Below are 23,134 nucleotides of genomic sequence, written 5' to 3' on the forward strand. Positions count from 1 at the left end.
CAGACGTTTTAGTGATTACTAATTATCATTAAAATATGCAAAGTTAGGATTGTATATTGAAATGTCTTGGTTAGGTTTAAGTTCACCAAAAAACCCCCACCAAAAATGACAGTTTGGAATAAAATACAATGGTTTTATTTTTATACCTTTGGTTTGGTTTTGCATGAGCCCAGGCAAATTTGCCATAAGTTGTTGCTATAACTATGGATCTCTGAAACTGAATGCCACTATTCAAGTGAAGTGAAGGGAAATTTATTTCGGTCAACAACAACAACACAGATTATCATTTTACATAAAATGACTCAATCATACAGTAACCGAAAAAGGAATAGGCTGAAGCCTTGGGGCTTATAATTATCCTATCCTTTACCCCATAGGAATAATCAAATCCTTAACCAAGAAAATAAATAGCATTGATAAATAAGTTCTATAACAGAAATCAATGATAAATCAAGAAATTAATTCAACACGAAGTTATTCATCAAACCAAATTTCCGTAACCTTGAATGATACAAATTTTTAAATTCTTCCTGAAAAATGTCAAAGAAAAACACGTCTTCAGTTCATCATTAAGTCCATTCCATAATTTCACTCCCAAAACTGACACACATCTATACTTCACATTGGTTCTCACTTTAGGTATTTCAAACTTATAAGACCCCCTCAAATCATATTTTCCATCTCTTAGTTTAAACATACTTAAAATACAAATTGGAAACTTATTTTTCATCACTCGATATATTATTTCTAAAGTTTTAGAATATATAATGTCCATGAATTTAACATAGATGATCCTACAAAAAACTGGTTGGTGGACTCCCTATATCCAACTTTATTTATTATTCCAATAGCTCTTATTTGCAATTTAAAAATTGAATCCAAATATGTTTTGTATGTGTTCTCCCAAATTTATGCACAATAGGTCATATAAGGCAAACAAAGGGAAGTATACAATAAATAAAGGCAGTTCTTATTCAAAAAATCTCTTGTTTTATAAAGAATAGAAATAGACTTGGATAATTTCCATTTCACATGTTCTATGTGGGGCTTCCAACAAAGTTTATCATCAATAATTACTCCTAAAAATTTTCTCTCATATACTCTTTCAATTTCAACATTATTTAAATTCAGTTTTACTTTAATATTACTTTTACAACCTCCAAATAACATAAATTTTGTTTTACTTTCATTCAATGATAGTTTATTAAATACAAACCATCTATTTAACTTCATGAGTTCTGTTTCCACTGTTTTTAGTAATTTCTTTATGTCCTTTCCACAGCAAAATAAGTTTGTATCATCAGCAAACATCACATATTTTAAAGTATCACTGGCTGTACAAATATCATTTATATAAAGTAAAAATAACTTAGGTCCCAAAACAGATCCTTGCGGAACTCCACAAGTTACTTTTCTAAGTTTAGATTTCATGTTATTAATACTCATATATTGGAACCTATTATTCAAATAACTATTTAACCAAGATTGTACAACACCTCTTAAACCATACCTTTCACACTTCTGTAAAAGTAAAGAATGATCTATCGTATCGAAGGCTTTACGTAAATCAGTGAACACACCTATTCCAAACTGTTTTTCATCCACAGCCGTTGCAATATTTTCAATAAATTCCATCACAGCTAGAGATGTTGAAAGATTTCTTCTGAACCCATATGATGATCATTCAATAAATTATATTTATCAATAAAAGAATCTAGTTTGTTTACAAATAGTTTTTCAAGAATCTTCAAAAATTGAGGCAGTAAAGATACCGGTGTATAATTTGACACAATCTGTTTATCACCAGTTTTATATAGTGGGATCACTTTGGCAATTTTCATTTTATTTGGAAAAATTCCAGTTTGAAATCATTTGTTACAAATATATGTTAACGGCTGAAGGACACTATAAAGAACTTCTTTAATTAGCGACATGTCAAGGTCGTCACAATCCATGGATTTTTTACTCTTGAATTTGCTCACCACTTCTATAATGTCACTCTCACAGACTCCACCAAGAAACATTGAGTTACATTTACAAGCACCACAATCTATTGTTGTGGTGCTTGTGCAACCACATTCTTTGAGAGAAGATTGCTGCTTAAAAAGATCATTGAGAGGGCAGGTGTACCCTTTGAGTTCGACCAATCAGCATTGAGACCCATCCAACTGTTTTTCCAGGGGTGTTCGCAAGTACCCACTCTAAAGAACATATTTGTTCACCTGCTGGTTTCTGCAGTGGAAAACAACCTGCTAATTAAGCTTTTTACGCTATTCCAGTAAATATGGAATATAATATCTTTTTAGTGAAAACGCTGACTATCCAAAAAATGGCTACCCATTTTTTGATCAAGTTGCTTATGGAGTTTATGCTTGCCAGATACAGCTGACATAATCTCATCTAACCTGTTCTGCTGTTTTTGTGTCAGTCTGTGAAGGAAAAACCAGCACTCTGATATTAGGAAACACCGTATTAATAAGACAATGAGTTGTTTTATGTGTTAGGGACTTGCACTTTTTACTTTCTTTAGTCTAAAATTACACACAAAAAGCTTCAAATGAGTAGCCATGACATGTAAAATGTCGGGGAACATAGCAACACTCTTTGCTAATGCACTTAGCAGACATCTAAGTCACTTAAACATTCCCAGCACACTTCAGGAGACACCAGTTTCCTTCCACAAAGACACAAATCAATATGCAAACTGTGCAGTCGGTTATTCAGATGTCCTGCTGGCTAGCCTCTGTATGTTTCCACTGTGCATGTTAGCATGCAGCGCTAACCGCATTGTTAACATGTGATGAAAACATTCTCGTGCCATGTTAGTGGCTATGTTATAACAGTGTTTAATCACATGTTATAACTTTAGTAAAGTAATAGCACCATGACAGCATGTCAGAACTGCAGCTTAGCTTTATCTAATCTCACTTTTCATTAGTTTACAGACACGTCCAGGTTAACAAACAAAAGCTATTCTGTGAGACAAAATCTTTGAATATGAAAAAGTAATAGAAAACCTATTTGAGCTGGTAATTGTCTGTTTCTAATGAAAGAACTAAGTCAAAAAAGTGCTAAGAGGTGATTTAAAAAATCTATAAGACACTGGCCGTTTCTTTGGTAAGACTTGGCTGATAACAGTCGACTTGTCTGCACCCTTTGTGTTCTGAGTGTGTTTTTGTTCCTGCTGTTTTTACCATGTGTTCATGTGTGTGTTAGTGTTGTTATCGTAGTATTAGATGGGGGAGTTTGTGGTCTGTTTTGCTGTATTTTGATGGTGATTATTAGCCTACAGTGACTTTTCTTCATCAGCTGCTCATGGGTGAAAACCTGACTGTTTCCCCCAAAATGTAACAGTGATTGACTAAAACTTTTACAAAATATTTTAAATTATTGTCATCTGAAGGAATTTTGTCAGGTTTTCACCTATCAGGAATGGAATATTTGCATTTTTTATGCTTTGAGTTAATTTATTTGTTTTTTTCCACCTTCATGCATAAAGATGGCTGTCATTTAGTTTTACTTTTGTACCTTGCCTATGCATAAAAACAAAAACAAAACAATCTTTGCATTCCAAATCACAATTGAGAATAAGGAACTGTAACCTTTGGAGAAAATCCGGTCTTTGCAATTTTCAAAGAGCCATTCATCTCCTATAGAGTCATACCTTAGAGGTACTTGGACCTCTGAGAGGTTGAAGTTAAATATTTGAAGGCATACTGCTTTGATCATGTTATTTAAGCTGGTTGCCATCAAGTTAGCAGATGTCAACATACCTGCCATTCATAGACCAGTTACACCAGTTCTCAAAGACTTATCCAGATATTAACCCTTTCTGCATCCCTGCGCCCGCGGCGGTCCCTCAGGACTGAAGACCATCGTTGGGGCTTTAATCCAGTCGGTGAAGAAGCTCGCTGATGTGATGATCCTCACGGTCTTCTGCCTCAGTGTCTTTGCACTCATTGGCCTGCAGCTCTTCATGGGAAATTTGCGGCAGAAGTGTGTGCGGAGCACGGCACACTGCTTCAATGACACCTTGCCAGCCAACACCTCCTTCTACTGCAACAACAAGACCTGGGCCTCAATCAAAGACTTCACTGAAGACGAAGGTGAGCATTTAATAAGTGAACGAACAAGATGCTTGATTGTTTTTCACATATCTAAAGATGTTTACTTCAATTTGTTGCACTGGTGCAATTAGTTAGAAAATAGAAAGTTCATCTCTTGTGTCATTACTGAAGAAATCGATACTAGGAGGTAAAACGTGACATAAAACCAACTCCTGACCTGCTGGAGTCTGTTAAAGTATCACCCCAACCTTTGGGTTTGAGCTAAAACCTCTTGTTGATCAGAGCTTGTGTGGACATGGTGTCTTGGAGCTTTAGATGAGACTGAAAAAGTTTCTTTAGAAAGAATTTGATGGATATCTGTTGTGAAAGACTGAAGGAACTGTGTCTGGCTGTCCCTTGGTCTCCCTTGGATTGTGTCTTAATTATGCATATTGGGTTTGGGTTTTAAATAACGTATTTGGATGACTGCATCTAGCTTCCCTTTGTGGTCAACCGATCAGACCACGAGCCTTTAACTCTTTATAGCTTGTGGCATTTTTCTTTTTATTCTGAAACCGGTTAAAGCTGTTTCTGTTTCTGCCTGTAAATTGTAATATACTGTTGGAAGCCTTGATTAGTTTTAGCAGGCATCTATACATTCCAAGTGTTTTACTTGGGAAACAGCATTGGTATATTTTTATCTATGATGTCATACTAAATACAATCCAGTTTACCTTTTGTTGTATTTTCTAAATTTGTTAATTAATATATGCCGTATGTTACTTTGCATTTGTTTCACTTTTTATATGCCTGTGCGCTTTATATGCTTGTTAACTAAACACTAAGCAGATGTTAGAGTTACCAGTACTACATCCCAACCAAGTTTTGTTTACACTAAGGAATATTACCTCATTGAGGGTCTATGAACCCTATGGTCAGAAAGGTTTTCTGTGTTAAATGATTTGAACGTATCAGTACTTTTGGCTTCTCTGTGAGTGAAAATGGAGATGTCATCTCCATCTTTGAAGATCAGTGTGTATGACTGAGGAATGCAGTGCTGCTTCAGCTCAGTCAGGGTGGGCTCTTTTTGTTCCAGTGATCTAACTTTGTTAGAGCTAGAACAATGTTTCAAAAGTGGAAGATGGATAAAGCTACCATGATGTTACCCACTGGTGAGTGCAGTCCAATTTCGACTCACCATCTTGGTGTTTTGAGCCCAGATGTAAATATCTAGGAGTGACTGTTGAAACCACATGGTCATTGGCTCAGGACTTTTGATTGACAACATCGCTTGGCTAAACCTCCTCTCTTAATATTTTATTCAGTATGATCCAAAATGAATAACTGAGACCATAAACTCAACTTTTTGGAAAAACAGGTATTGTCACCTGGTAGCAGTAGTTAGTTTCACTTCTTAAATCCAGAAGCTACGTCTGCAGTCTATACCGTCTACTCTACTGTGCAGAAAATGTCCAGTGCACCTCAGGAAGTGTGGGAAGCACAGGAGCAGCCCGTCTCTGAGCTGGTGGACCTCATTTAGAAACATTAGAATTCGTCTCAAGTTTTAAATGAATTGAGAAGAAATCAAATTTCTCTATGCTCTGTACATGATAGCCCCACAGCTCACCCAGTGTCCTCTACACACCACAAATTCTTCATCTTGTGGTGAGATTTTTACATTCCTGCTTTATTAACTTGCTGCCATGCAATAACATTTTTTCCATGTCACCACGGGGGCTCTGTACCATTTGCATATAAATAGATAAACATTTCTGTGGCCTGCTGGGGACACCACGGGGGGCTCGAGAGTTTTAAATCCTGGTAACTGTGGTTTACTGTAAAAAAATGCAATAAATAAATATATAAAAGGACATTGCAAACACCAAAATCACTTGTTGCTGGAAGATGAGACGGTCACCTGCTTGTAGTATGTTCTGGAGAGAGGGGTGGTGTAAGCGTGTGTCATGCTGCTGTGGCGACTGCTGTTTCTTAACGGGACTGGACAATGTCATGTTGGCGTTGTGGTCACAACTGACGTCAGTGAAGACACACACAGACCATCAGGGGTGTGTTCAGCCCGTCTGATTGGGCACTTTACACACACGGAGAAGGCGTGTGCCAGCCATGTCATAACATACATTATGTGGACTTCCATACATCACACGCAGCCACAAAACCCACACAGAGACAAGCTGAGGTCTGAAGTTAGGAAACACTTAACCTGAGCTGCACGCTGTCTTTGCTGCTCTGTGTGGCCAAAATTACACGTGTATCAGTGTAATAAAGGGCTGTGCATAAAAGATGTATGTAGCCACCGTGCAGCTACAACCGCCTGTGTCACCATGCACCTGTCAGTCAAAGAAGCCACGCCCCTAATAATCCACTGTTGATGCATTAATAACTTTAATCCAAGTAAACCAAACTAGGTGTATAACTAACTGGCACATGGTGTGCTTTACTTTAAGCTTAACAGAAACATTTTAAACCAGATTTAATGATTTCAAATTCATCATTTTTCATTAGAAATCAAACATCTGTCTCATTTCTTTCATTTTAGACTCAGTTCTTCCTCAGCAGATACATTTTTTTAGATCAGCAGGCACAGTGCTGACATCTGTACTAATAAAATGTCATTTATACAATTAAAAAAATTATATAAATTACTCACAGTTAAAAAGGGGATCTGGGTGTGGCTCCTGCTTTCATACACAGAGTTTAATGTGCACATAAAAAACAAAGGACAGACATGCCAGCCAGTGAGGCCTTATCTAAATGCTCTAGGCTTTCGTTAAAGATGCAAACCTTTTTTAATGCAATGCATTAATTACATTTCCTTTTATTGTCTTCTACATGAGCCAGCATAAAGGGCAAAATCAAGTCAACTTTTAGCCTGTTTGTCAGGACGGTGCTGCCTATCTCTAATGTGCTGCCTATTTATTCATTTCCAGTCTGCTTTGCCATCCATCACGTCAAACAAATGTCCCCTACAGGCTCCCATATCGACCTCTAAAAGCTGCCGTGAAACCCGAGAGCCGAGGCGGCGGCGTTAAAGCTCAGCACGTTCAGCTGATCTGAAAACAGCCCTTGGTGGGAGATCAATGGCAGATGGTCTCGGTGCTAAATATTTCCCATCAAGCTTTGTTTGTTCTGTCTGGTCAGAGCCGTCTGACGGCAGCAGACGTCCCCGGTGCTTCAATAAATTCATTTCAACCGGCATCATGTAAGATCTATTTCACTGCTGATCAGCGAGAGCTTCATACAGGATCAGGTAACATCTCCATGTGGTGTTAAAATTGACATCTGAAGATCCTGTGTATTTCACTTATTCTCAGGCCTGCTGACTAGTGCATCCACACTAATAAGTCTGCTTACACCGTCCTTCTATCATCAGCAGCTCCAGCCTCACGGTGTGGACGTTGTAGGTGTTTTAGTCTCATTAACTCCTGGCATCAATTAATTAGTGTAAGGCCTTTTTTATCACAAAGATTCTTGTTTGTTTTTTAATTTGGATTTAATCAATTTTGTTAAAATTCATCAAATGGGCAGAAATGAGAGAAAAATGCAAAGATTTCCTTTAATCGGAGAACACATTCATGGCTTTCACAACAAATGGAGTAATTGCAACCAAGCGCATAGGCAGACCCACATGTTTTTCACAGCTTGTCCAAAACGTATATATGATATCTAGTTTTGTAATGAGTCTGTGTCTAATTTATGTCAGAGGTCTGGCAACGCTGAGATCGCAAAGAAAGTTTACTTTCATAAGTGTTTTGGAGAGCAATGAGTCATCAATCCAAATTTCATTTGCAAGAAAAAAAAAGGTTAAAAAAGGTTAAAAAGAAAAATAATAATAGGTTATTTCTTTGGCAGACGCCCCCTTCTTCTTTTTATCCCTGTCAAGGCTCAGTGACGAGGGGAGAAAATGAATGCGCGTTTTCAAACCCAAAGAAAACACTTTTTTGCTGATCACTGTAAACAACGCAAACTTTTAGCTCCACTTGTTCCACAGTAAAGTGAACACAGCGTTTGATGGATGGATGGAAGTATATTTCCGCAATAAATTAATCACCATCTGATCCCTTTCCTTCATGCATCAGCAGATTAACAGTCTAATTCACTTTGACCAATAACTCTCGTGTCATACCTGCAGGTTTTCTTCCCGTAAATTTATCTCTTGCAGATGAAAAAAGCACGGGGGGAGGGTGGACGTGTGTTTAGACTTGACAGAGTAATTTGCGGCTCTCGAGTTTTAAAAAGAAATGAAATTAAGCCCACTCTCTCAATATCCCACAGAGACAATTTTCCAAGTTCCTGCAGCTCAGTGAAATCTTCCCAGATGGGGGTCGCTCAGAAAAAAACCCTTTATTAAATGTCAGATCGTAGGCTAATATGCATACATATGGGGGGAGTGTGGAATCTGAATGATGAACTTCAGGTAATGACTGCTCCTATCTGCTTTGTATGAGAATAAAATGCTTCAGTGGCTAATCTTAAGTGTTGCGTAAAAGGCCTCGCGGTTACTTTGAACCTGTGAACAAAAGCACTCCAGACTTCAGAAGTTTTTTTGTTGGCGAGCCGGGATGCAGTCTCTCAGATGTACTTGATAACAAATGAATGGCTGCGCTCCTAAAAAGCTTAAGTGCCTTTGGTGCTGCGGCGGTCAGACGCGGTCAGAGGCAAACACAAGCGCCACACAACCTGTTTGTTTGCCGAAAGGAGAACGTTTGCATGTGCGCAGCCACCGTAATGGAAAGAAGAACAAGGCTTTTGTCATCTTTGTAGACTGAAATACTAAAATGCTTTCTTTCTCTTTGACAAGTCAAGGTTTTTTTGTTTTTTTAAGGTGTTTAAACACTGCTTCTCTGGGTCCACCTGCTTCTTTTTGTTTTGCTCTCAGGGAAATGCTATAAGAAATCCTGGTCCCATGGAAAACTGCGTAATAGCTCCGCTGGTCCTCAGAACAGTATTTCCACAATAAAGCCTGTAAAAAGGCGCGATAGCTTTTTTAAGGAGTCTTTTATTTCTTTAAAATATGTGGCATGTTACACCTAGATCAGGATCTTTTCCAAAACCAAACCATCCATTTTCTTCGTGGTGGCATAAACCTAAGAAAAGAGATGAATGCATAGTGCAGCTGGACATTAAGTTAGATATTTGTTTTTTAAACTCAAAGTCCTTACAAATTATATTTTTTCTCCTTAGTGGCTAATCTCAAAAAGAATGGCAACTTTACATCTATGTTATGTGTACATACACATCGTTGTCCATAGTGTGAGCTTTGGCTAGTGTAATGAAAAGATTATAATTGATCTCAGAGCAGGAAAGCAAAGTCAGGGTTAGCTTCTCTAGCATACTGGTCTCCTGTTAGCCTCCTATCAAAGACTAAAGAGTTTATTGACAATATAAGTAAATATGAATAATCTCTGGTCTGGTGGGTAAGCGTTCTTACCAGCTGCAGACTTTAACATAGATGGAAAATGACAGAAACTAAAGTTTGCAAGGGCTCCATAGTCACGCTAGCTTCCACAGGCAACTGAAGCCAGAAAATGGTGATAATTTACAGAATTAATGTAAATAGGCGATGGTAGAATGTTTGGAGCCACAAAGAGAGAAATGATTTGTCTTTTACAACTCTCCCAACTCTTTCGTGGCTCAAGAGTTGGGAGTTCGAGCCCCGGCTTGGACAGTCTCGGTCGTTGTGTCCTTGGGCAAGACACTTCACCCGTTGCCTACTGGTGGTGGTCAGAGGGCCCGGTGGCGCCAGTGTCCGGCAGCCTCGCCTCTGTCAGTGCGCCCAGGGCGGCTGTGGCTACAATGTAGCTTCCCATCACCAGTGTGTGAATGTGTGAATGACTGGATATGTAAAGCGCTTTGGGGTCCTTAGGGACTAGAAAAGCGCTATATAAATACAGGCCATTTTGTACGTGTTAATTGCTTATATTTGGATTTCACAGGGAAAGCACTGCTTGCCTTGCTTGTCCTGACAGATCGCTATGATGTAAATACATTTGAAGATGTTAAAAATTTTGGCTATTTGTGGCTGTTTAATTAGCCAATATTATTGGTTGGTGCTTTGATGGCTCATTATTCACTTTTTAAAAACTTATAGAATAATTTTTTTTTTCATCAAAAAAACCAATATCAATAATTCACACAACAAGAACGACCTGGTGAAACATCCTTTCATGTTTTCGTACCGTCTGCTCACCTCACAAGCCTATTTTAACCACATCCACATACGGTCTCCATTATTATAATTTGGTGATTTTACTTTAAATAACATGGGTTCTGTTTGTCAGCAGCAAGATTTAAGATGTTCAGAACAGGTAGTACAATACAAATACTTCATTTACACTCGCGTACACACCACACTCTCAAAAAAGATATAAAGAAATTTAATCGGGCTGATTTCGCGGAAAATTTAACCTGACAATGAACTAAACATATTTCTTATTTCCAATTCTACAACTACAGTATTTTTTCTAGTTAGTTCAGTTTTAGAAATTTTCATTACAGAAAAACTAAAATGGTTTTTCAAATGCTTTGATCAATACTTACAAGTGGAGGTGAAAGTAAAATAACAAAAATAATGAAAAATTTGGTGGAATACAGAAACATAAAAAATAAAAGCTGTTACATAAGCCAGCAGAGAATATGAAAAACAAAACCTGAGATACGTCAGAGCTGTGAAGCTTAATGCTGTGAAACAAACACAGGTGTTACACCTTTGGCTGTGGGACTGGATTGAAGAAAATGACCTCCTGTTTAGTCCTTTCTTTTGCAATGTTATGTAATCGCTTTTAATGGCTAGAGTTAAATGAGTGTGGTCTGAATTATGTGTTGAATAAAAGATGAGCATCCTGTACAGTTGTTCTCGTAAGGCAAATGGATGAAAATGTTAAGCCAGCATTTAAGGTCACTATTTCTCTACAGAGTTACTCACGGCACAGTTTCCCTGCTCGGCTCGCAGAGGAGCAGCTTTTCACAATAAAAGTACAACTGCTGCTACTCTGATATATGTTTCCATACAACCAAACCATATCCTACTTTAAATCCTGCACAACAACAAAATGGTTTTCCTGTTTAAGCAATGAATATGTAAACAACCTAGTTATGTATTACCTTGTAATAATAGTTGCTCAGAATTGAGATTGATAGTAAATTAAACATTTGTTAATACTTATTTGTATTTCTTAGTTTTTAGCTTTAGTTTTTGACATATTTGTCATGACAGCAACCCCGTGAAGGTATTGCACCTTAGGTAAACTAGAACATAATAAATCTGATACAATTCTGCCATCCCCCACATTGTTATTATTTGCTTATTAATAATAATAATAATAATGAATAAAATGCTACAACTGTAACTAAGAAAAAACTCTTTAAAATTAAAACTTACTGAATTAAATCAAAATGAAGACTAAAGAAAAATGTAAAAATGTAAAACACTGTGGCCCAGCACATGGTGCATTTTCACCCAGAGAACTGACTCTTACTAGATTTTGTTTCTTTTTGCCTCTGTCAGTGCGCCCCAGGGTGGCTGTGGCTACAATGTAGCTGCCATCACCAGTGTGTGAATGTGTGTGTGAATGGGTGGATGACTGGTGGTGTAAAGCGCTTTGGGGTCCTTAGGGACTAGAAAAGCGCTATACAAATACAGGCCATTTACCATCATAGAGGTAGCTATGTGGGAAAATGTCAGCAGATCAGCAGGTTCTGAAATACTCAGACCAGGCTGTCTGGCACCATTCACCATGCTCACTTATAACTTTAGCAAGTCATGTTGACCATGTCCATATATATGCATTCCGTTGCTGTCTTATGATTGGCTGATTAGATATTTGCATTAATGACCAAACAAAAACTACCTCTGTAAACATGTATTGGCGCAAAATAAAACAAGGACATCACACTTTCGATCTTTGGCCTTGGTTTCATGCTGAAATATCGCTTTCCATCACATATTGTAGAGACGCAGGTTTACTGTGACACTTACCTTTCGTGCAACAGCAAAAGCCAGAATGGCAAAACGAATTTGTGCTCTTTGTTAAACTGTTGGTGCAGAGGACATGCTGACTACTGTACTGCTGGATTTTGCAAGAGTGTCTGTCTATTGTGGGTTGTGTGGAATTGTATCAGCAGAGCAGAGAGGGTGAGGTAAAATTTGATGGAATGAAGCTACTAATAAAATGGCATTCTCCATCTGTGGCTCCCCAGATCCCCATTCCCTCAAAGGTCAGCGCTGTCAGCATGGTTTATGGTTTAAAAAAGGGAAGATTGTATTTGTTAAAATGCACTTGTTGAGTTCTTAATATGAACTCAAGGGAAAGCACTTTGTAATTTTACATTACCTTTCTGATAACAGTGATTCTGTTTGCAATGAAGTGGTTTAGATCCAGATTTTGGTGGTGAAAATTAAAATATGAGTCCAGTTTAATGAAACTGTCTATGTTAGGAGTGTGTGAACAGCAGTGCAACTTCCTTCTCCACCACACCCCTTGTTTCTCTTGTGAGAAAGCTCTGAATGCTGTTTGTTGGGATTTTATTGAAGATTTTGGTCTTTGTCTTGCATTTAAAAGCAGTTTAAACTGTAGGAGCTGCTGATCACAGACCTGCAAAGACCTGCAGTTCATTTAATGTCCACTTGAACCTGGATTCAAAAGTGAGCCAGTCTTCATAGACTCCCAGCAAAAATAAGCATGTTTACAGCATATGGCAAACATCAGTTTTGGTCTCTAGCTAGTTTAATCTTTATAGGAACTGTATCTGGTATGATTTTTGTTTTTCTAAGTTAATTTGGAATTTTGTTAATCCTAAACATAAGGAAAAACCAACATGACACATAGAGGGAATAAACAGAGACGTGGCGGAGGAAACAGATAAATAAAGGACACGACTGACTCTCAGAGGAGACACAGGGATGAGACAAAGAAACAAAAGGAACTTAACAGACAAGAACAATGAATCTGAAATACAAAAAGAACTAAACTCAAGACTAAACCGTACAAAGCTTGAACTTAAATCATCATCATCATACAGTGGAAAGAATCATGAACACAAAATTAAACTCTAAACGCTGGGTCACAGACCCAGGACCATGACGGTTCTAGGACAGATGGCAGTGGCAAAGCTATAGATGAGGCTTCAGTCGCACTTTACAAATCAGTGAGTCCCTGTTGCTAATCCATGTGTTTGTATAACACTTATCTACTTGGCATCAACATTATGTTATTTTTTATTCTAAAGGGTCTGTTTGATTCCTCAAGCTCACAGATATTTATAAGCTATGTCCTTGAGTGAGTCCTCTTGTTTAGAAGAGGAATGTTAAAGGTTAAATACATTAATTCCATCCTCAGGAGTGACTGCTGTATCCTCAAACCACAGCTAAAGTTAAGAAGCGCTTGTTTTCCTCCTGCAGACATGCATTAAAAGCTTTTGAGCTTGTTATGGCGGATACTTTTGTGCTCAAGCGCGTCAGGCACAAAGGAACACCCGAAGTACTCCATGTGATGATGTTAAAATGTATTAATGTACTTGGAAACGGCTTGTGGTCAGACCTAAGTGTTGAATAACTGCTCAGCAAACTGTGTTTGCAGTAATGGTTATGGTTTTACCACCTCCCGCTCAGACTCTGTCTAACCACGCCAAAACACACAATCTGAGTTTGATGAGTTTATTGATTGTTCTGTAACAGAGACAGACAGAAGTGAGTGGGAGGTGAGCACAAACTTCCACCGACACAGAAGAGTCAGGAAGAGTTGACGGAGCTCACCTGAATCCTGATGAAGTTTGAACATTTCAAGTTTTGATGAGGAACAAATGTAACAGAGCTCTTCCAACGGAGCTGTAGCACAGATGTGGATAAATGTCTGCAGATTAATCATGCAGCTCATTGGTGTTTGTGACCTCAGTTCTCATGGTTACCTGACAAAAGTGATTCCAAAATGATTAACTGATGTTGTGTGGCATCAAAAATAATTAAATAAATCAATAAACATGAAACACAGAGATGGTATATAAGAGACCGATGTAGATGTCGTGTCGCCACATGTTGATTTATGGAATGCTATGATTCTAAATGAACATATTTCATGTATTCTCAAGTGTAATTTAACCTTTATTTATACAAGTAGTCCCACTGAAACCCAAAGTCTCATGTGCAAGAGAGAGCTGTTCCAGACAAACATTAAAATTACAACAATTTGTCTAATGTAGTGAGATGGGAATCCAAATCCATGAGGAGGAAGTTCTGCTGAACCAATATGAAAAAACTGTGCACAGAACAGGCAGGATAAAGTGTGTGTCCGAACAGATGGAAGAAAGAACTAAACTGAGGTCCATGGAAACAAACAGGGAACAGGTTAGAAACCAGGACAAACATGATGGTGGACAACAGACTCAAACAAAACAAAGGAGAAGACATTCATATACTCGGACGACAGATGGGTGGAGACAGGCGGGGAGCAAAACACAGGTGAAGATGATCAAAACAATCAGACGGGGAGGAAATAAAACCCAAAACAAGAAGAAAGAGAAAATTCAATCAAATCAAAAACAAAACAGGAAAAACAGAAATGAGCAGACATAAATGAAACAAAGAAAACACAGAAACATGAAGGACATGCTAAACATAGATGACCTCTGTCAGTAAGAGTGACTCCACCCCTAACTCCAGTATCCAGGTGGAGTTATAAGAAAATTCACAGAGGCAAGAGTTGACATGAAATGAGAAACTATGCATAGGTGACATCAGGTTGTAAACATGTTTATTTCTGCTGTAACATTAACATGGCAGTCTGTGGGCACCGAGTCACTGCTGGCGTTTCAAGTGGACGTCAGAGGAATTGCAGTTTTTTGGCACTTCATTGTTGGCTTCATTTTTTCAGCCTGATAGTTGCTGCATGCTGAAACTAAGCATTTAGAGAAGCATGAAGTTTTGGCTCATAGGGCTTACTTCTGTGTATTCTGACGTCATTTTGTAACAGTTTCGCATATTTACTATGAGCATCCATCATTTTAACAGTACAGTGTATCGCAGGAAATTAAGAACAGCAGAACAGGTCCACTTTAGGGTTCAGGGAAATCAACCTCGACTGATGACAAGCACCAAAAATATTCTGACATGCCACATTAGGAATAACACTGGTCTAAATTACAAAATAAATGGTCCCTGAATTCCATTTAGCAGCTTCAACATCACCATTTCCCTCCAACAAGAGATGACACAACACATTCTTAAAAATATCTCGTATTTTAGCACAACTACAAACCCAGTTTTTACAGTCTGACATTTGTTTTTCCTCTGTCAACACATGGCTGAAACTAGCTTCACAAAAAAGTTTAATATTCTTTCTGCAAAGATTTGTCTCTTGTTTAAAGGTCTCGCAAACCTTCGGTACAGTATCATCCTTTAATGTATTATTCATCCTCATTAGATCTTAGCTAGTGTAGTCTCTATCAGGTAAGAATGATGAAGAGGAGTTCCTGTGCAGTGCACACAGGAGGAAGAGGGACATGTCAGCGAACGCCCACACAGTCCTGAGGAGAAGCCTAATCAAGCACGATGACTGAAAACACCTGTGTGGCTCGGTGGGGGGTGGTGAGGAGGAGGAGGATTCTCTAAAAGCTATTTTAAGATTTAAATCTCTCCTTCTTCCTTTTTTTTTTTTTTGTTAAATTTTAGACAACTTCTACAAGGTGGAGGGAGCCAAGGATGCCTTAATCTGTGGGAACAGCAGCGACGCAGGGTGAGTCAACAGTTTCTCTTGTTCCGCTGTGAAACTGGGAGACGTGGATCTGCCTGGATGTGATTTGATTCTGGAGTTCATGGTTACACTGAGTGTGATTACGAGCCACCGAACCAGTCAGGGCCACTCACCCTGAGCCTGGTAATGCCTGAAGTTTAAAAGAGAGTTTTAGCAGACAGTTGTTTGGTTTCTCTCTGTAACCATTTTGGGGTTACAGAGAGATTCTCTCACGATTCTCTCATGATTTTCTTTTCCAGTATAAATATTTATTGCACTTATTAACTGCACATCAACTTCGTAACAGTTGAGACTGAACATAAAAACAATAAATGAACATAAAAACAATAAATGTCTCACATTTTGTGGTCGCCGCAAAATGTTGAACTGCTTGTAATTCCGTCTCCACCGTTGCTCGACACTGCGTGTATAGAGCAGGTAGTGCAACAATAGAAAAATAGCAACAATAGAAAAATAGTTGCGGGACGGCACTGTGTAGCGTTTGTCTAGGGTGTCGATCATTTTCCTAAATCCGTCGTTTTGCACAGTGTTGATGGGAGCCATATCTTTAGCCAGGTGATAAGTGATAGCCTCCGTAATTTCTTTGTGCCTGCGGGAGTTCGACGGGTATGGGGAAGCGCTGTATAAGGTTCCCGTTATTGATGTTTGGGTGGTTGACCGGGACGGATTTTCTCCTGTCACTTTCTTGGCCTTTACAGCTTCCTCATCTCTCACGTGCTCTCCATTGTTTTTTCCCTGCCAGCTGGCTTCGGTATCACGTGGTATAAGGCTCCGCCCTTGTCATTTGTTGAGCAGGAAGAGTGAGCGCTTGTTTTCATGCAGATTATGTCACGGATCAAAATGCGGTACAATCGTCATCTTTTTTTTTCTTTTTTTAAAAAATCGTTGTCATTTGGAAATGAGATCACACATAAGTATGAATTGAGATCGCGATTTTCTAACGATTCATTGTGCAGCCCTAATATGCTGTGTTTTCTGATATGAAGATGGCTAAATATAATATTGTTGTATGAAAGCATAATCATCTCTGAAAACATCCAGAAAATATAGGCTGCACACGTGCATATGGTGACCGACCACTGACTCACAGCAAAGCTGGATAGGAGCAATAAATGTCAGCAATGAAACAGTGACACTGTAATTTACTCTGAAAGTTGACATGCGGAGACAACAGCACACAAATGAGGACTCCCTTATTGGTTTAATATCCAGCGACTCTGTTATTTACCAGCAGAGCAAACACAGCTCTGCGATGGCTAATGAGAAAGTCAGATTTACAGAATATCTGGATGGTCAGGTCCTTAACACTTATTTTCACACATTAAGTAAGAACTGTTGGATTATTGCCCAACATTCAGTAACAAGCTGTGTGTGTTTGGTGGCAGGATATGATAAATTGGTCTTACCTTTATCCAGTTGCTCAGTAAGATCCCAGTCACACAGACTCAGGGACATTATTTTTCTCCTTCCTCGCAGCTGCTGGTTTGAAAAGGTCTCTATTTCCAGCTTGTGTTATACTTTTTCAAATTTCAGTAGCACTCGGCTCATTTCCAGGTGTTTTCAGACAAGTTAGCATCTCCCATGCAAACTATGTTGGTGGTCGCCAGGAGCACCCGAAACACTCCCAAAGAGGTTTTGGGGGCAACACCCTCTTTGTGAGGAATTCATCTGGTTGCTGCCGTCAACTTCAAGCAATCATTTGCTAAGAAATCAAGATTCTTCCCTGTAGCGACTGGAAGTTGAAGTCTCTCCTGTATGATTGGGGCATAAACATTATAGCTCATGTGAGGGTGGTAGCAGTCTGGTGTCAGGTGGTGGTGGTGTTATGTGGATTTAGCCCCAAACTGTAGTTTGTGTTCTCTTTCAGGTATTTGGCTAAAGTTGGAGCCCTTAAACTACTTGGTTTGGCTCAGGACATGTTACAGTTGGGGCACTAGGTCAAGTCTTAGGCTCATTTCATTAAGTGCCGATTGGCACTTTTCAGAAAGCAGTAGCATTTTGCTTGCTGTGTTGACGGACTTCAGTGTCGGTGTATGCAGTTGCAAGATGGTCTCTTGTTTATGTAATTTTTTTCCAGTGGTGTGGGTGCCTGAACTGAAGGGCCACAGCATACGCTGCAGTGAGCGGGTTAATGATGTGATGTAAGCATCGCCCATCAGAGCCGCATCACAATCATGGGCCAGGTTTTGGTGACGTGGCGACAGATCAGGCTTTATTATTTATCTATATTCATTTTTTTCCCATATGTTTTTTATTATGATTATTTGTATATGTATGCCTTTGTTTGCTTGTCACATTAAAAGTCCCACTTTAACCCTGTGCAAAATCATCCATCACCCCCCCTATACGACCTTCGGCTGCAGTTAACAGCTTTCTGCATCCTGAGGTTCAGCTGAGCTCGGGGCTAAAAATGCATGTGTGAAAAGCTTTGGTTTCATCATGACGAAGAGCTGAAAACATCAATCTCTCTTTACTTTCCTGTCAATCATCCGGCATAGCAGTTTGTCCCTCACAACCTTTAGTTATCACTTTATTGAATGTTCTTCACATTCGAATCTCTCTGATGATTTTTCATACTTCGGCTGACTGTTTCGAGCTGTTTGAGGACGTAAACAACAAAGACGGAAACAGATTGGGCTTCATTTTGTTCCCATCTCACCTGAGAGTCCAAATAAACAGCAGGCTGAGTCTTTAGTTCTGCAAATATTTTTCTCAGACGGAGGCAGAAATGATCTGCTGGTCAGGTTAAACTTCAGTGGAAGGAGACAAAATGCAAAGATTTTCTCACTAAACTGTCTTTAGCCAAAGTAAAAACCTGCTCAGTGGTAGTAGACAGTCCATCTTTAGATACATTTATGCTTTTGCAAAACGTGTGCATGTTAGCTTACAGTAACTTCATCATCCCGCTCCGAGCTATAAATGCATCTGAAATTACCTCCTATTTTCTGTCATTTGGCTTCAGACCGCATTCTCATATTTTAAAGTTGAATCTTTGACTTATTTCTTCCTCTTACGCTTTGAGAGCTCAGTGAGAAACTCAGTTTTTTGACTGAAGATGGATGGAGGCTGATAGAAACATGTTAACTACTGCATGTGGAGTAGAAAATCACCAGTGTGCAAAGGAAATGGAAAGAAACAACCATTCCCTCCATTACCAACAGTTATATTTTAGGTCTCAGTTCACTCATACACAATATCTGCTTGTTTTACTGTTTCTCTTCCAATATGGGAAAAGTTGTTGGATAATCTCATTAGTGCAATGTTGTCATGTCAGCTGTAGCTCCTGCTGAATTTTCTAGCTCCATTTTTGGCCTTTTTCGTGTTTAAAATAAAATGACCTAAAGTAGGGTGACCATAGTTTGATTTCCAAAAAAGAGCACACTTGGCTCAGTCATGAAGAACTTGCTTAAAGAAACATATTTAACATATTTAAACGATGTCTTCTCTGTGCGTTTAATGAATGGTGAAATAAAATATGTCATATAGGCTTTTACAAGTCAACAAGTGAAAAAACATAACTTAAAAGCCTCTGGAATTAAATAATATATAACATATGGGTCCTCTGTCGAACTATAGAAAAACCCAGACATTTTTATCAATCTCGAAAATCCCCCCGGACGGAACGTGAAAAGTGGACATGTCCGGGGAAAAGAGGACGGTTGGTCACCCTAGCTAAAGTCTAAAGTGAAATCTCATGTTTGTCATTTCCAAACATTTTATTAGTTGGTAATAATTACTGAAGTTATCTGTGATACCTCCACGTGTCAGTGTGTCCTTAGGCGAGACACCTCGGGACTCAGAAGTGACCATATTTAGACAAGAGGCTGGACTGTGAAGCTACCAGCTAATGCAAGCAAGCTGCATTAGCTGGTACTGATCAGGAAGCTGCATTCATACGTGTGCACAGCACATCTGCTGATCTGCTAATTAATGCTAATGAAGTAAAATTCCACTCACTCAAACAGAAGCACAGATATTGCAGACAGGCTGTTATGCACAGGCTGTCACCATCCACCTGTGACTCCTGTGAGTCGTAGCACCCACTAACTTTACACCTTAGAGAAATCTGAATGGATAAGTGAATAAAACCCCTGCACAGTTGTTATGAAGGAGGAAATTGGCCCTACAGACTAAAGCAGGGATTTTTCACACATCAGGCTGTAAACATGATTATTTCTGCTGAGAAGTTGGACATTTTAACATTGGAGTCTATAAGGACTGACTCACAGCTGGAGGCAGCCTCAAGTGGACAGTAGAGGAACTGCAGTTTTTGTCACTTCCTCATTGGCTTCATTTTTCATGTTGCTGCTCTTCGATCCTGCCTCAGCGTGATGAGATGGTGTGAGCGTGTCTCATCGTGTGTTTGGGTCTTGCTGCTGGTGGCGTGTGGCGGACTGTTGTGTGACATGTCAGAAAGGAGAAGCGTTAGTGCTGACTGTCCATGCTGAGAGCAGGACGCTGAGTGACACAGCTATGACAGTACTGTGTGTGTGTGTGTGTGTGTGTGTGTGTGTGTGTGTGTGTGACAGAGAGAAATAGACCATCACCCAACTCCATGTAGCTGTTCCTCTGGGGAGACGGTTAGCCTGATTTAGCCTGAAGCTAACTGACCACGTTATTTGAAACTCATCTAAAGATGCAAACATGACTAGGAGGCAATTGAAACAGGGAGTAAACAGAAACATGCTATGGCATGAACCCGATGAGGAGGAGGAGGGAAAGAAGATGAGATGGTGCAGGAGAAGTGAAGCAGAAAGGAGGATGGGTGGAGGGAAAGAAAGAGGAGAAGATACAGAGGGCAGAAGATAAACGAGGGAGGAGATGGACAGAAGGCTATTAGATGAGACGGGTGGGGGAGGAGAAGAGAAAACAGAGGGATAGGAAGATGAACGAGGGCAAGGCAAAGCAGAGAAGATAACACAGGGAGAGAGAGAAAGCATGTGAAGAGATAGGAATAAAGAAGAAATAAGAGATAAACAAACATAAGGTGAGGAGAGAGAGGCAGAGAGAGGTGGTCAGTAGAACCAGGGAAAGAAACATCTTTTAGATCCACAGAGAGAAACAAGAGAGGAAGTAGAATGAAGGAAAAGGAGAAAAGTAAGGAGGTAAAAGAAAAAAAGACATCTGGGGAGAAAGAAAGATGAGGGGGAGGAAGAGAAGATAAAAGGACAGTGAGAGGCAAGGATGACGAGGTGGATCATCAAGGAAGAAATGAAAGGAAGAAAAGAGGATAGAAACATAAATGAGTGAAAACAAGCACAGAAGGAGGCGACCCGGGTGCAGAAGGTGAAGTTGAGCAGAGCTCAAAACTCCAACATAATATTAGAAAAACACAGTGAATCTGTGCATCCGTTGATCTCAGGAGTTAGGAGGCCGAGGAAGTTTCCCTTATCCTGTTTGTCAAGCTAACGAAGCATTCTCATCCCTGTTGTTGTCCGTTTCATCCCTACACGCAAGGTGTCCTTTGGCGTTCATGCATTAAATAAAAGGGGAAAAAAGGGTTGAAGCCCATGTTAGGTAGAGGTGCTGCTGGCATTCATCACCTGGTTCTTCCATCAGGTGACAGGAAGCAAACTGTCGTGTTTGTGTTTTGCACCTGATTCTTGCTCAGGTTTGCAGTGGATTGAGTTTGCGCTGCATGGATTCATTCATTCATTCACTCATGCTCAGCTCAGCTGGGTGTAAGTGTATATATATTATCTGCTAATGGAGTACATCTTACAGCAGTCAGTGAAATGTGGCACTGATAACTGAAACTCTGAACCCATGAGGTGCTGTAGGCCAGATGTGTTCAGCGTTAGTTGCTATGGTGATAGAACCAGTTTAAAAGAGACCCACCTTCCTGACACTGAGACTCCTGGGCAGCGTTTCATGTTAGAGAGGAGTACCTTTGGTGGTACAATCAACAAAGCCACCACTTAAACATCTCATAGGGCAACAAGGTGACTCCTCACAATGACCACCTTCTTCATATTTTGAGCAATGATGACCTCGCATGCTCAGGATATTTGCATAGTGTGATCTGATTGGCTAGCAGCAGCACTAGCTCTTCACATATTGAATTTCCCTCCATTTTTTGCCTTTTTTTAAGCACCAGCAGCGCGAGCAGAGACGATGAGCTGTATTCACCTCACCTGTTGTTTTAACGTTGGAGCTGAATGTTCTGTGATTGCACTTTAGTCTGTTCAAATAAACGTGTCACCAGTCATTTCTTCCTCGCTTTACCGCCACCTGGGAGTCCATATTTACCTTTCTACATGAGCACATGCTTTCTGTGATGTTTTCTGTGCTGGTTTTGAGACTGGAAGCTTTTCTGTGGGCACAAAGCGAGTCAACGGGCGAGTTATCAGCCAAAAGAGAGAGAGAGCTGGAGGAGGGAGCGAGCGGTCACGGCAGCGATGTTGATCGCTGTGTTGTCTGCTTCCTGTGCTGAAGCTGCTCTGCTCACGCATGATGCTGATTCGCCGAGCCTGAGGGCAAAGGTCACTGAGCTAACCCAGTCTGACATACACATTGTGACTCCTACAACCAGCTGCAACAGAGTCACAGGCACTTCATCAGACAAGCGCAGAGCATTTGTCAGGGCTGCGCAGTGTCGGGGTAGAAGGGAATCGCCAGGCTGAGGGGCCATTTTGTTTTCAGGGTTGGCTCTGATTGGCTCTGATGTTTTTCACTTTCAAGTAATGAGCAAAATGTGTAAAACTGTAATAAAAAGTGTGCGAGAATGAAAAAGCTGCATCTTATAAGCAGAGCTGGAGGCTCTTTCACGCTGCTCTCTCCCTGCATCACAGCCTCGGCTCTGCTCCGGAGATGCCGTGCCGACCTCACTCTTCACAGCATCTGGTCGGGTTAGGCCAGGAACGCTGCTGGCCTCGGGGGCAAGGTTACAAGCATACAAACATATGAAATATCTGATTACATGAAAGGGGGGGAAGTTACGCTGAGGATGATGAGGGTATACACGAAGGTTTATTGGATTTATCGGCTGATGTTAAGTGCTTAAACCCACAGAGCACTGTCCGACTCTTCTTCTCCATTAGTTCCAGGTATCAGATTTGCAGGCATGTTTGATAGAATTATTGTTTGCAATCATAGTCTAAGTGCATGTTCAGAAAAGTTTTTTGCAAGCTGAAACTATTGCATTAAAGTTTGTCAGCCCTCTGTTTGTATTAATGCGATACTGCACACAATACAAGTTGTATGAGTCCGTGGATAAAGTACAGCTTGTGCTAATTAATGCCAAGTCCACACTCGCCTTTTTTTATAAAAAAAATGACCCACTGCAGGGCGCTGGCATCTTTTGGCATCTTGTGTGTCATTTTA

General features: G+C 39.8%; 1 protein-coding gene across 3 annotated transcripts in view; it reads left to right on the forward strand.

Annotated features, from left to right (window-relative positions):
• Positions 1 to 23,134, forward strand: part of LOC100703031 (sodium channel protein type 4 subunit alpha) — a 243,891-nt gene that overhangs the window by 85,523 nt on the left and 135,234 nt on the right. For all 3 annotated transcript variants that reach the window (XM_019356723.2, XM_025910382.1, XM_013265205.3), the window contains exons 8-9: positions 3,864 to 4,106; positions 15,730 to 15,793. In XM_019356723.2, the coding sequence (XP_019212268.1) occupies positions 3,864 to 4,106; positions 15,730 to 15,793 (307 nt within the window). The remainder of the gene's footprint in view (positions 1 to 3,863; positions 4,107 to 15,729; positions 15,794 to 23,134) is intronic.

This window comes from Oreochromis niloticus, linkage group LG9, assembly GCF_001858045.2.
Source record: "Oreochromis niloticus isolate F11D_XX linkage group LG9, O_niloticus_UMD_NMBU, whole genome shotgun sequence".
In the NCBI taxonomy this organism is placed as follows: Eukaryota; Metazoa; Chordata; class Actinopteri; order Cichliformes; family Cichlidae; genus Oreochromis; species Oreochromis niloticus.